Here is a 14,764-nt window from a genome sequence, read left to right on the forward strand (position 1 = left end):
ATTAGCAAGTGACATTATCTTAAATATAGACAATCCTAAGGCGCGCATGCACGCACACGCCTCTATGAGAACTAATGAACAGACTCGTCGAGATTGCGGGATATAATATATACAAAAGTTTATTATATTTCTATGCATTAATAAATAATCCAGAAAGGAAATTAAGAAAACAATTCCATTTATAATAGCATCAAAAAGAATAAAACACTCAGGAATAAATCTAACAAAAGAAGTGTAAGACCTATACATGAAAACTGCAAAACATCATTAAAAGAAATTAAAGGCTTGGGGCACCTGGGTGGCTCAGTGGGTTAAAGGCTCTGCCTTCAGCTTAAATCATGATCTCAGGGTCCTGGGATCGAGTTCTGCATGGGGCTCTCTGCTCAGCAGGGAGCCTGCTTCCCTCCCTCTCTCTCTGCCTGCCTCTCTGCCTACTTGTGATCTCTATCTGTCAAATAAATAAATAAAATCTTTAAAAAAAAAAAAAAGAAAAGAAATTAAAGACTTAAATAAATGAAAAACATCCCAAGGTAACAGATGAGAAAATGCTAAAAATGGGTTGTTGAGATGTCTGTACTTCCAAAATTGATCTGCAGCTTAAATGCAAAATCCATCAAAATCCCAGCTGGCTTTTTGGCAGAAATTGACAAGTCGATCCTGAAATTCACATAATAATGCAAGGGACCCTGAATAGCCAAAACAATTTGGGAAAAGAACAAAGTTTAAGGACTCACACATCTTGATTTCAAAAATTACTATAAGCCTACAGTAATCAAGACTGTGTGGTACTAGCATAAGGACAGACAGAAAGATCAATGGAATAGAACTCAGGGTCCACAAATAAACCCATATATCTAAAAACAAGTGATTTTTAAAAAGGATACCCAGGGAATTCAATGGAGAAAGAACTCTTTTCAACAAATGGTGTTGGGACTACTGGATATTCACATGCAAAAGAATGAAGTTGGATCCCTACCTCATACCATATAAAACTAACTCAAAATGGATCCAGGACTTCAATGTCAAGGCTAAAACTATAAAATTCTCCGAAAAATATATAGGTATAAATCTTTGTGACTGTAATTTAGGTGATAGTTTCTTAGATATAATACCAAAAGAACAAAACGAAAGATAGATATTCTGGACTTTAGCAAAACTAAAAACTTCTGTGCTTCAAAGGATACCACCAAGTGGGTAAAAAGACAATCCACAAAACCGGACAAAATACGTGCAAATCACATATTTGCTAAGAGTCTAGTTTCTAGAATATATGAAGTAGTCTCACAACCCAACAGTAACGACAAATAACGCATTTTAAAAATGGGCAAAGGATCTGAAGCGGAATTTCTCTTAAGAAAATATACAAATGGCCACAGGCACATGAGACAATGCTCAGGACCATAAATCATCCATTAGGAAGATGCAAATCAAGCCTATGAGATACGAGTTCACAGCCACTAGGATGGCCATCATAACAAACAAAAACAAAAGACAGACAACAGGGGCACCTGAGCGGCTCAGCTGGTTAAGCAAACGACTCTTGATTTCAGCTCAGGTCATGATTTCAGGGTATTGAGATCAAGCCCAGCATCGGGTTCTGGTGCTGGGCGTGAAGTCTGCTGAAGATTCTCTCTCTCCCTGTGCCCCTCCTCCTTCCCTCTTGTTTAAAAGAAAAAAAAAAATACACACACACATATATCAATAACAAGCACTGACAAGGATGTGTAGAAGACACAAAAATGGATGAATCCCATTTCATGAATTCATTTCATGAATCCCATGAAATGTCTAGAATAGGCAAACCACAGAGACAGAAAATAAATCAGGGGCTGTCAGCGGCTGACAGAAAGGGGAATTGAGTGTACCTGCTAATGATAAGAGGTTTCTTTTTGGTGTGATGAAAATGTCCTGGAACTGGACAGTGGAGGACATAAAACTTTGTGAATAAAATAAAAAATCAATGAATTAGTTTAAAAGGGTGAATTTTATGATATGTGAATTGTATCTCAATTTATAACAACAACAACAATAATAACAAATAAACACTCCAGGAAGCCACAGAAAGGTCTTTTAAAAAAAAAAAAACTCAAGTTGAAAATATAATTCAGAACCTACACTTTATTTTCAGGAGTACAAATTAGCCGTTTCTTGATGATTTTTATTGCCACCACTTATTCTAGAACCTTTCAAACCCAATATATGTAATGCAAAGATCTGTGGGATTTTCAGGCTGAAAGAGTAGTCAGAGATCAGCTAATCCCAATCTCTCAATTTAGAGACCAGATGTTCAGGGGCAGTGCCTTGCCCAAGGTCATAAAGCAAGGTGGAGACCAAATTAGAACCAGAATCACCTCTTCTAACTCCTTGACAAGTGCTCTTTCTCCACTCTACCATATTAACAAATCCACGGGGCTTCATAACACAGAGCGCAGCTTCCGGTGAGGAAAATACAGGCTTCTCAAAACCTAGGGGAAAGCTATGAGAACGCGGGTATCAAAAGACCAGTATTTACCTCACGTTCAATAGTCCAAATCATTTAATGAGCACAAGAGCCTGTGATACCATTTACACAACCTGCTTTTCACCAGCAAAGCAAAGCAAGACAGGGACAGAATCAAGAGACTAAGACACGCAGCAAAGACCACAAGAGCTGCTGTTCCAAGGAGAGGTGGGAGCAAACAGTACCGCCCCACTTGCCCCAAACTTGAACTAGAACTGCACCCGATGACATCGCAGCTCAAGAACAACGACACTGTCGACACCAGTGGTCTTCTGGGGAAGGGACTCTCCGAAGGGGAATGGAAGAGGTAAAGCTTATTTTCACCTCCAACCTCTTGAAAAGTATGAGCGTGAACAGCTAAGGGAACGAGAGTAGAGCAGGTGATCAGAAAAGAGTGACAAGAGGCAGGTGAGCTGTGTTGCGGGCGGGCGGACACACAGAATGTTAAGAGCCGGAGAAGCCCCGCAGCTCAGCTCATCCTGCTCTCCGTTCCGCAAATGAGGCCGCTGAGGCTAGACCACGAGCTGGTTAGCAACAGGTCAGGGCTATCGGCAGAATCGATACAGCACGAGGACTGAGATTCCCCCATTCCTCTCAGAATCTCCCCCCAAGTCCCCTGACTGGCAACAGGGAACAGAGCCTCAGCCCGAGTCTGCCTGGACACGCCACATCTGTGATTCACCCTCCAGTGGCCTTCTCTCAAAGCACAGATTTGCTGACAAAGAGGGAAATCCGGACGGCTCTGATCCCTGCCCACCTGGCTGTGGCATCCTTTACACAGAGCCGCGACAATGTTCTCAGTCCCTCAGCGCTGAGGAAGCCAGATCTCTCCTTTTAACTCACTTCAAGGCAGTTAAGGTCACTTAATAAACACCTCTGATGCCCAGCACCTCTCCAGGGCCCAGTGTCTGATGGTCCTGTCTGGGCAATCACACGTCCTCTAAGTCAGCAACAACGGGGGCCGGCCCACAGAAGGTCTACGGTGATCCGCCTGCACTACAGAGACCCCCCAGAGACCTTAAGAGAAACAGAGGCGCCGGCAGGAGACGTCAGGTGATGCACGCAAGGACCAAGGGGCTTGAGAGCCAGGACGGCCGGGCTGATGTCAGCGTGTGGCTGGGGTGCCGTCAATGAGCGGTGTGGGATGGGGAGCTGCAGCCACGTGACCGGTCTGCACCCTGACAGAGACAACGGGACCCACCTCAAGGATCACTGAAAGGATCTGATCTATTTAAAACACAGCACAGTCCTTAAAACACAATTAAGGCTCGACTCAAAGAAATGTCAGCCACTGTTGCAGTTAAAAAAAAAAAAAAAAAAATATATATATATATATATATATATATATATATATATATATATATAAAAAATAAGGATGTGATTTCTTGTGGGAAGCTCATGAAAGAGGCCTCTAAATCCTGATCACCTTGCTAGAATCCTAAGACAAGGACGTCCATCATTAGAGGGAGCTGTCTGCATGGGCCACCTGATTTTATGGACAGCATCTGTGTATGAAATCACACTGACAAAACCATCTTTGGGATCGAGTGGAAAGGTGACATCATTAATAATACCGTTAGTAGGGCAGGCCTCCTGCCAGGGTGTGAGCAGAGCCCTGGGCCACTTGGCTCGGCAGTGCTGGGCACGTCGGCAGAGTAGTGAAGCGAGGGAAGAGAAGCCATTTCTAGAGCAGCAAGGACAGAGAGGAAGCAGAAGGGCAGTACGGATCTCCCAGAAGCAGCAACTTGAGAAATACAACCGAAGCTACTCACTATCGCTAACAGCAAGAGGGGTGCTGGGGGCCACGCGCATCAGCCCAGAGGAAACAGAGGAAGCTGGCTGCTCGGAGCAGGCTCTCCTGTCAGGATGCTTCAGCTGGAATCCTGCCTCCACTTCTCCTAGCTCTGCGATCTTGGTAAAGTAGCATAGGTCCTCTGAACCACGTAGGGTTTTGTAATAATTAAACAGGGTAACAGTACAGGGAGAGATCTTAAAGCCTGCCGGGCACGCAGTAAGCACCCCAACAATGCTAGAAAGGCGAGAGGAAAAAAGTGACAGACGAGAACACTTCAGGCGTGCTGCGGACATCCCAGACACGCGCATCATTTCCAACACGTCATCTCACCGAGAACAGCGGTCGGGAGGTCTCCCTTCAAACCCGGGCAGCGGCTCTCTGAAAACATCCCACTGCTTCACAGAGGAGCTTGCCCTACAGAGTCAAGGAGTGTGTGGTACGTGCTAGTGAAACAGGGAAGGTCTAAACGGGGGAACTGGCTTGCAGGGCGGCACAGCCAGCTCAGGGGCCCGAGGACAGGCCTCACAGGTGCATTCACAGTCTTGCTAAACCTGGAGGCACCGCCAAGTGCATGAACGAACCTATGGGACCGGATAAGAAACTCCCAAGCCCCAACCCTGAAAACGGGCGGGTCCACCATGACTGCCAAACCACAGCTGACGGCTTCACCCAGCACCCCCATTCCTCCCAACACCTTTGCTACGGGATCATCTTAACGCTGGCTTCGGGCAGAACACTTCTCAGCTGGACTCGGGGAACCCGCTCAGCCCAACGACGGGGTAATGACTGGGAAGCCTGTTCCAGAGTCAATCTCTCAGTCCCAAAACAACTGAAAGAATCCTACCACCAAGCCTTGAATTCTTTGTCTGAATTCAAGGGGTCCATAAACCTGGATTGGAAAAAAAGAATGACATCTGCATTTCACTCGTCCCTAACGAGTGAAATTTATCATTTTCTTCAATTACAAATGCAAGCAACATGCCACGGTTCTATTAGCAGCATCTGTGACTCCAATAAAAGATATATTAATATAACTTTGGAGTTTGAAATATCTTACAGTGTTGCTTACACTCATCGGTATTTCAAAATTAAAGGACTTATTATTAGACCCACTACCAAATCTTGATATTTAATGTTTTAGTAAAGAAGTATATCTTAAAAAAAAAAAAGAAGTATATCTTGGTATGACAGATTTTTCAAAGATTTTGCTAACTGTATTTCAGTATATTTGGTTCCCTTTGAATCCCTCTGTATTGTATTTGATGCATTAAGACGTGTTTCTGAAAAAAGGCCCAAGATTTTCCTCAGAGTATCAAAGGGGTCCATGGCATGAAAAAGGCTAAGAGGAAAAACTACAACTGCACCTAAAAGATGAGAATATAAGTGGCTTATAGGGACAGAGCTAGCCCAGTCCACTTGCACAACGCTGGCCCCCCGCAGAGACAACGGATTGGTAGGGGCCCAACATACATTTACGAATCAATAAACTCAACAAAACCAAATACAAATAAAAATCCAGCTGGAATACTCCAGCTCTGGTTAATGGCCCCATTTATTCTACAACATTATGCACGTGATAAAATGATAATGGTACAAAAGCACCCGGAAGGGCCCCGGCAACAGCATCAAGGCCATAGGACACAATCAAGTGTAAGCAAAGGAGGCAGGTTCCTATTGCAGGATAGTGACGAGGTGAACTCAGCACCTCTTTTTAGTAGGGAAAGAGGAGCGTTTGGGGAGCTGGATCAGGGACAGGATCTCAGGCATCTGACACAGCCAAGAAAGTGTCACCGGCCACCCTCGGCCTAGAAACCACAGAGAGACGCGAGCACGGCCCTCCAGCCCAGGTCTACATAACTCTGCTTTAATATTCCCTGACCCCGGTCTGCCGTGAAACAAAAGAAATATTCAGGACTGGTCCTAAGAGAAGTTCCTGAACAGGCGAGGCTGGCAGCACACAGCCGGCCTCGAGGCTGACACAAAGCAGCAGCAGAGAGCTTCGGCTTCGCCAGAGTCACCAGGGGTCTGTTCTCCAGGTCGCCTGGGTGAACCGGGTTCGATGGCTGTCTGTTCTGCTCACCTCTCCCCAGCACACCACTATCTCCACCAGACCGCTCCTCTCAAGGCCAGGACCCTCTGGCCTGGATGACTGCACCAGACTCCCAGCCCCACTAGTCTCCCCCTCTCCTCTCCAGTCTGTTCTCCCTAGAACAATCACCGCGACATTTGTAAAATGTCAATCAGATCATGTCATTCCTACTCAAACCCTCTGCTAGCTTCCCATCCCAGCAGAACAAGGTCCAGTTCCCTCCCAACACCATGGAGGCCTGTGTGACCTGGCCCTGCCCACCCTCGTCCTTCCCTCCTCGCCCACCGCCTTCTTCCTGTCCTGAAATGCCCCAGCCCGCTCCCATCTTCCGGCCTCTGCACACGCTGTTCTTCCATCCTAACTCTGCCCTGGCTGGCTTCCTCACTGCATTCCAGGCTCTGCTCTAATGTCACCTCTTCAGAGAGACCTTTCCTGATCTGTCTCCCAATCTTCCAAGTTCCTTTCTAGTCCTGAATTCCACTCAACTTTTCTTATCACTTATCACTGATACCGTACTGTCAGTTACACTACGTGATTATCTGTTTACTGCAGGGATTACCAACCCCATTTGCAGAAAGGCTTTAAAAAATGCCAGTGCTCCAGGCCCCACCCAAACCAGTAAGTCAGACATCTGTGTTCTACAAAATCCCAGGAATCTGTGCTCTACAAATCCCCCCCAACCCCAGCCCCAAGTGATTCCAATGTGCACCCGGAGTCACGCTCTTAGAAGAACAGTGCTTCTCAAACTTTAATATGCATGTAATACAGCTGGGGATGGTAGTCAAACGTAGTCAGCTCTGGGTCTAGGTGGGATCTGAGATTCTGCAGAGCTAACAAGCCAGCCGGTGATGCCAGTGCTGCTGGCCAGTGGGCCCCGCCTTGAGTTGCAAGGGTCCAAAACAGCATTGACCGACAGGACTTTACCCAAGGATGAAAATGTTCTATATCTACACTGTCCGTACACACCGATACTACCGAGCGCTTGAATTTCGGTTAGTCCAGTGGAGAAAGGGAATTTGGAACCTTAGGCTACCATGTTCGAGAGTAAGGCCTACGATGTGCATGCTCCATGAAGAAAGGCAGCCGTGTTTGGAAATGTGGAGCCCAAGAGAAGAATTACGGATCCCTCCGAATTCTTGGCCTGAGCGGCACTTTATAAATTGCACACCAGGAAAATCCCATCAGAGGCCCAGTTGGCCACCATCTCGGGAGTGGATTAATATTTACCTAAGGCGGGGAGGCAGACACAGACCGTTTTGCGACTTCAGTGACTAAAGCATGTGGTAACCCACAGACGACCACCTTCACCTCACGACTCAATCACACACTATACAAAGCCCTCCTAACCACAGCCCCAAGCACACTTGACCAATGCCATCCCCGGGCATCCGCGGTGCTGGACAATCTTACAGCCAAAGCCCTCACAATGACTTGGTTTATTGCATGGATTTCTTTCTAGACGTCTGCCTCACTGTCTTCAGTTGCAGGTTCCTTCAAAGACAGAAGTTACTCTGCTTGCTATTCCCATCACCCAGCGTGCAACAAGACTCAATGAAAACTGCATGACAGAGCCTGCAACCTACCAGGAGTACCATTAGTATTTCCACTGTTAATCACAAGAAACAGGGAAACGGAATTGCGGGAATGGGGGGAATTACATAACAGAAAATCATTTCCTCCTCAAATGACTCAAAAATTTCCAAACACATTAAGTCCAGATTTCAGAACACAGCATAAATAAGATGGCCCTATTTGACCACACAACCTCATTTCCAAAAACTCAAACCCATGGACAAAAAAAAGATGATGTCCTTCTGACAAAAGACCCAAGATCTGGTAGGCTGGGATTTGGAAGAGCCCTCTTCACGAACAGCTAAGATTCAGAACCACATTCTTGCCTGAAAAACACATGGGCCAGGTTCCCACTCTAACTGCTGGGAGGGGCATTTGGCCCCAAGGACAGCAAGGCCCCTGGGAATCTGGGCAGCCCAGATGCTCATTTTACCCCTGCAGTCAGAACCCTGTGCTTGTGACAGCAATGAGATTTCCAAGGTAACCAAGGACAACATAGTAGAGAATTATGGCCCCGGAAGGAAGTAGATTAAATTTTAATACTTACGAGTCAACATCAAATTTATTTTTAAAACTACGTATCTAACAAAGCCAAAAAAGCAAAAGAGAATGGATGGTGCACTACAGGAGGGTTTTATAAACACGAATATTCCAAGTATGTACACGATTTTTTCCTATTTTGAGAATATTTTAAAGTGCCTAGAGACTCGAAGAAACTGAGACAGAAATAACACCCCCCCCAAAGGGGGGAAAAGCTCACTTTTCAGAGTTATGCCACAACTACTTATTTTTTTCCATTATTTCCAAAAACACAGGGCAGATTCCATCTAGTGGTAGCAGCAGACTTTGCTAAAAATGTGCACAATAATTACTTCACCCAGAGAAAGTGATCACCAGGCGAGTATTTTAAAACATAGCTATGTGCTGACCTGCTGTGAAGACAACAAACTGGTTAAAAAAAAAAAAAAAAAAGCATGGGTTAACAGACATAGTTTTTCCATTCACGTAACTCATTCAACCATTAATCCATTTCCCCGACTCTTCCTACCTAACTCCCATGAAAATCCCATGTTGGTGCAAAAGCCCTCACCAGTTTCCACGGATTGGCTATAATATGATCTGTTAAGCAGTTAGCGCTTACTAAACCAGTCGTCTGTCCGGTACGGTGCTGTGACTACCTCGGTAAACCCGCCCCACAACTCTCTGAAGTAGAGAAGTATTGTCATCCAGCATTTAGTGCTGGGGCGAGTGAGAAAACGTTAGGTATCCCACCCAAGTTCAGACAACTGGCAAGTAGTAGAGTCTGAACTTGAACTCACGTCTATCTAAAAATAAGGAATTCAGAGAAAACATCTTTTTTTTTTTTTTTTTTTTTTTTATTCGTCATTATTAGAAGTAATAAAAAACAAGAGAACCTGGCTGGCTCAGTCAGTGGAGCACGCGACTCCTGATCTCAGGGTTGTAAACTCAACCCCACCTTGGGTATAGAGGTTACTTTAAAATAATCTTAAAAAAGAAAGTAACGGGAAACAGCAACACTTCTGAAAACAGCACAAAGCCAAGTTCAATTCCAGCTCTTCAATTTACTAGGCTCTATAACCTAGAGCAGATTATCCTGAGTCTCAATTTCCTCATGTATAAAGCCGGGATGAGAAACAGAGGTAACAAATGTGACATTTATAGTATAAGATAGGGACCCAGTAAGTACTAACAGTCCAGCCGCAGGTAGGCATATCAAAAAAGCATACTGCAGTTGTACAGTGATTTTTATCAGACACAACCTATATGGGGAATAATGGGTTCACAAAGCTTTATCAGTTTAAAATTAATTTGCTCATTTCATGATTCATCTATTTAAACATGGAGCCAAGAGCTTGCGAATTTTAAGTTTATTTTATTTCTGTTAAATGAATAACAAATCACAATACCCACTCTCTGTCTCACTTCAGTATGAAAAGTAAATGGTTGTTGAAAACCAAAATATGTGGGCATCACTTCTTAACCAAAGTGTATACGGAAAAACTTTTGGTAATGGTAATGAACACTGACCATCTGGGAACAGAGCATCATTTAAAGGAATCCACAGTGATTTCTGAGAGAGTAAACACCTTTCAAATGGAGTTATCTCATACATCCAAACTCACAAATTTCATCATCATAGTATGAATAGTGGCTTTACTTAAAGTGAAGACAGACCTGTAACGATTTCAATTTTTTTCATTTTTGAGAGTTTAAACAATTCGTGTGCTTCAACGACAACATGGAGCAAGCTTGCAATTTAATAAAATGACTAAATCCAGTCTCTTTTTAATCTGCTCAGTAACTGAGCTCTCGGGTAATCTCCTGCACAGCTCTGGAATTATACACAGCAAACTAAAATTAATCAGAGGAAGGGGATGCCCATTTTAAGAGCAATTCCTATTTGCCTAGCTTCCCAGCATCTGCCAGTGGTAATATTTAAGTGACAAACTGCAACAGGGAAAAGAAACAGAACTTTACACACAGTCAAGCCTTCTTTAAGGCATCATGTACAAAGCTTCCTTGCCTAAGGAAATGCTCAGCTACTTGATTGCAATCCTTCCATAGACATTATTAATAGTGTATTCTCAAAACATCGAGAAAATGTTCCCCTTGCTTTTCAACCAGTACTTCTGGAAAAACTTCTTTGGGTCATCCCCATCTTTTCTTTCAAAGCCATCTTTTCATGCCTTGCTGACACAAGCAGAATTAAGTGATGTGGGATTACAGAACTCACTACAAAAGGTTTACATGAAGCCCTCCTCCACCAAAAAAAGAAGACAAGGAAGGAGGGAGGGCCAGACGATACCCTAGGTATACTTAAAACATTCAGAATGCTGAATCTATTACTTATAATTTTGCCTATTATTGACTGTTTATGTCTACAAAGAAAAAAAATTCCCATTAAAGGAAACATTCTGGATTTTCCCCCAAACAATTCCTAACAGCAGCTGCTTTGTTCAAGAGGGAAAAAAAAAAAAAAATTAATGGCATCACTTAATTAAAAGCTCTGTGGTGACCCTCCCTCACTCACTCTAGCCCACTCATCATCTTCTAAAATCCCTACAATACCCCCATTTTAAGGCTGTAACTTGACATTCTGGCCAAGAGAAATTTAATCATCTATTCTACACGGGCACACGTGTGGCTGGTAAACCGATTACCTATGGATGAGCCAAGCAGAGTGCGAAGCACCTTACACACGGCGTCTCTAACCTTCCTAATAAGTCGGGAAAGGAGGTATTACTAGTCCCGTTTGCTAGGTAAGGAAAATGAGGGCAGATAGGTGAGGAGCTGCCCCACACCACACAGCCAGCGGGGGCCCTGGGCTCAGAAACTCGGCCCTTCACCACAGGCTGCTGGGATTGTGGACCTAAGCTTGTTCATTCCCAAGTGTTCTCTCCGCAGGATGTGGAGGGCTTACCAGTTAGCACTAGGCATGATGACTTTGCACCTTGAAAGCACTTGACTAAAATCAGGCCTTTTCCAGGCTGATGGGGAGGGAGGCGATCAGGGGTTCAAGCAGGTGAGACACACGCACCTGGGGGAGGCTATCAAAGATCTTGGGAGCAGAAGCCCCGGCCCCGCACACACACAGCTCCCCGCACTCGGCTCCCGGGCGCGGCGAGAACGCGCTCAGGCCTTCCCGGCTAAGGTGTGCACACCTTTGCTGGACAGCCGGGGTCCTCCCCCCCGCCCGACCGTGGGGCAGAGGCGACGAGGGCTGCAGCGGGGCTCGGAGCACACGGCTGAGCCGCGGGGCAGGCTGTGGCCAGGAGCTCTTCCAGAACAAGTGGGAGATGGGCGCCCAGGGAGGGTTGACGAGCCTACGACCCCCGCCGCGCCGGGGGTCCCCGCTCCCCGCCCACCCCGCCTTCCCAGCGAAAGTTGGCCGCGCCGCGGAGAGCCGCCCGGCCCCGGGCCCCGCGGGGGAAAAGAGCCCGGGGCGGGGGGGTTCTTAAAAAGGCCCAAGGTAGCCATCAGCCATCTCCTCGGAGCCACCTACACGGAACAAAGGGCTTCTGTATCGGGAAGGGGGGACCCGGCCGCGTCAGATTTTGAGGAAAAGAAACTTTTCCCGGGCTGCGGGCGCCGGGGGCAGGCGCGGGGGCGGGCGGCGGGCAGGGCGCGGGGCCACCTGAGGCCGGGGCGCCAGCCCGCCCGCCCGGCGTCGCTCACCTCCTCGATGGCCGCCACGGTGTTCCGGCACTGCGCCGTGCGCGTGGTGAAGCTCGAGGCCGTGGGCGCCTTGTAGTCCTCATGGGTCTCGGCCACGAATTCCGACACGGAGATCTGGTCCGGCATCGCCTCGGCGCGCGGGCGCAGGCGGCCGGCCGCGGGGGAGCCGCCGCCTCAGCTGCCGCGCGGGCTCCCACCCGCCGCTCGGACGCCGCCGCCGCCGCCGCCGCCGCGCCCGCAGCTCGCCCGGCCCGCGGACAAAGGGAAGCGCCGGGGCGCGGGCCGCCGCCGCAGGAGCCGCAGGAGCCGCAGGAGCCGCCGCAGGGCGCGGGTCGGCCGCCCGCGGGGCCAGGCGGCGGGAGCAGGGGCCGCGCGCGCAGCCCCGCGCAGCTCGGGCCCGGCCGCTCCGCCCGCCGCGCCGAGGGCTCCGCCGCCTGCCTTGCCCGAGCGAGCCCCGAGGCGGACGCGCAGAGCCGGCGGGAACTGCCGGCCACCCAGCCGCGGGCCCCGAGCGACTCCGGCGGAGAGGGGCGGGTCCGGGCCGGGGGCGGTGGCCGGCGGAGCGCGGGGCGGGGTGGGGCGGGGCGGAGGGCCGGACCGCCAATCCGCGTGCTCGCCGCCGCCGCCGCCGCCGCCGCCGCCGGGAAGCCGAGCCTGCAGGAAGGAAGGCGGCGCGCGCCCCGGCCCGCCGAGCCGCTCTCCAGCCGCAGCGCGCCGCATTGTCTCGGCGTTCCGGGGCCCCGCGTCGCGCGCCGTGATTCGAGGGCGCGCCCCCCGGGCTTGGCGGGCAGGCGGGAGCCCAGTCGTCCCGATCTGGGCGGAGCCACAGCCCACCCCTGTGGACCCTACCCCACCCGGGGCTTGGAACCTTCCTGGGGTTCCCCCCGCCAAGACCGCCGGGAATGCCCGTCCGGGCGAGGGAGAAAGTATGATCAGCTCGCCCCCTGCCGGACGGTGCCCCCCCCCACCCCGGGCCCGCACTGCGGGACAGATGCGTACCGCGCCCCGCGAGGCAGCACCCCCTCGCCAGTTTGGGGTTCGGTAACAGTCACACGAAATGAGCATATGGTGAGTGCTGCCGTGCTCTCCGTAAGGTCGCCTCATCCTCGCAGCCTCACGAGGCACGGAAAGCGAGGGTTACTTGCTTTATACAGAGAACAGTTTGCCGGAGAGCACACAGTGAAGGCCCCCGGGGCGGCGGGGACTCACACTTAGTCCCGCTGCAGGGCTCACAAGGCCCTAGTGAATGTCCCAGTCGTGTTCCCTAAGCTTACAGAAGCATAGATCTTTCTGGGTTCCTTGGGAATAGTTTTAGGGTGCTAGACCACCCATCCGAGGGGGATAACTGGATGCCCCGAGGTGGAATTTCTGTGGGAAAGGCAGAGAACCCACGGAGGGCATGGGAGCCCGGAGGAAGCTCTTTTTCATGTGGTTTCAGAGAGAACATGCAACAAGGGCAGGCAGATCTCGTACATAACTGGGCCAATACAGAGTTTGAATTCGTAAACAGATTTTCACCTAACAGCTCTTAAGGAAACTTTTAATAGTTATTTTTTAAAAATCCAGAAGCTCTGAAGACACTAGTCCAATCAAGTCACACCCTATAACTCTACACCAGGCATGTGGCGTGGTTTCTGTAGCTGCCAGCCATGAAACCAAGAGAAACTTGACAAAAACCTTTTGTGCATCTGAAAAGGAGGAAGTGTGAGAGACACTGGAAATTCAATATGTCAGACAAAGCGGTCTCCTGACAAAGCTGCAGGACAGTGGACCAAACAATCTTTTTTTAAGCTCCCATGTAAGAATTCACTATATGACATGGCAGCTTGGGTCAGACGTTATGTATGGCCTTTGGTATTTTAGTAGCATTTAGTGAAATTTAGCTGTCCGGAATAGCCGTATTAGTGGATAGCTTTTATGAATGACTTCACCAGGCAGTAAGTTACAGTTTTTAGAAGCATAGCATCTCTGCTTCTATCTTTTATGTGTTCTCACTCTTCTGGTGTGTTCGGTGGGTTTCCTCTATATGCAAATTTGTACAATCCAAGTCCCGTCCATATTTATATTAATACATCCTCCCCTACACCAGGCCAACTCTGTTTTCCTCCCAGCTAGTTTTCCAGCGACAGCTTTCGTTGTTGACATTGGAGACTATTCTGGTTAATTTTTCAAGTCTTGACTTTTAGAGGACTAGTGTCTAGCAGGCCCATAGGATTTAAGACAAGGAAGTCATGTTTTTCCTTGGTGTCTAGTACAGCGTTATCCAGACTGATCAAGACTTCTTTTGCAGGGACAAAGTGGAGTGTGATGTTCTTTTCCACTCTCTCTTCAGAGGCCATTCCTGTATTTGTTTCCTGTAGTTTAATATAACTTTTCAGGTATCTTTACAGGAACCTTTAGTAGCCACAGAAATAAAATTGCAAAGCTGCATTGCATTATGCAAGTGGATAGGAGGGCTGGTGGGAAGCAAGTCATTGTCAGGTCCATTGGTGGTGCAAAGAGGACATTTGTGACAGAACACGAAAGCAGTGTTCTCACAGACACCCCTGAGAATCGCAGAAAACCTTGTTCCATGCAAACGTGGGGAATTAAAGCAAGATCAGAGCAAGAC

At 48.3% G+C, this 14,764-nt stretch overlaps 1 protein-coding gene across 2 annotated transcripts in view; it reads right to left on the minus strand.

Moving 5' to 3' along the window:
- LOC111154085 (ArfGAP with SH3 domain, ankyrin repeat and PH domain 2) overlaps nt 1–12,293 on the minus strand; it is a 168,465-nt gene extending 156,172 nt beyond the window's left edge. For both annotated transcript variants that reach the window (XM_022513453.1, XM_022513452.1), the window contains exon 1: nt 12,154–12,293. In XM_022513453.1, the coding sequence (XP_022369161.1) occupies nt 12,154–12,279 (126 nt within the window). In that variant the 5' untranslated portion in view covers nt 12,280–12,293. The remainder of the gene's footprint in view (nt 1–12,153) is intronic.
- Between the last annotated feature and the right edge of the window lie 2,471 nt (nt 12,294–14,764).

This window comes from Enhydra lutris, unplaced genomic scaffold (genome assembly GCF_002288905.1).
Source record: "Enhydra lutris kenyoni isolate GAN:26980312 unplaced genomic scaffold, ASM228890v2 scaffoldscaffold35, whole genome shotgun sequence".
Classification (NCBI taxonomy): Eukaryota; Metazoa; Chordata; class Mammalia; order Carnivora; family Mustelidae; genus Enhydra; species Enhydra lutris.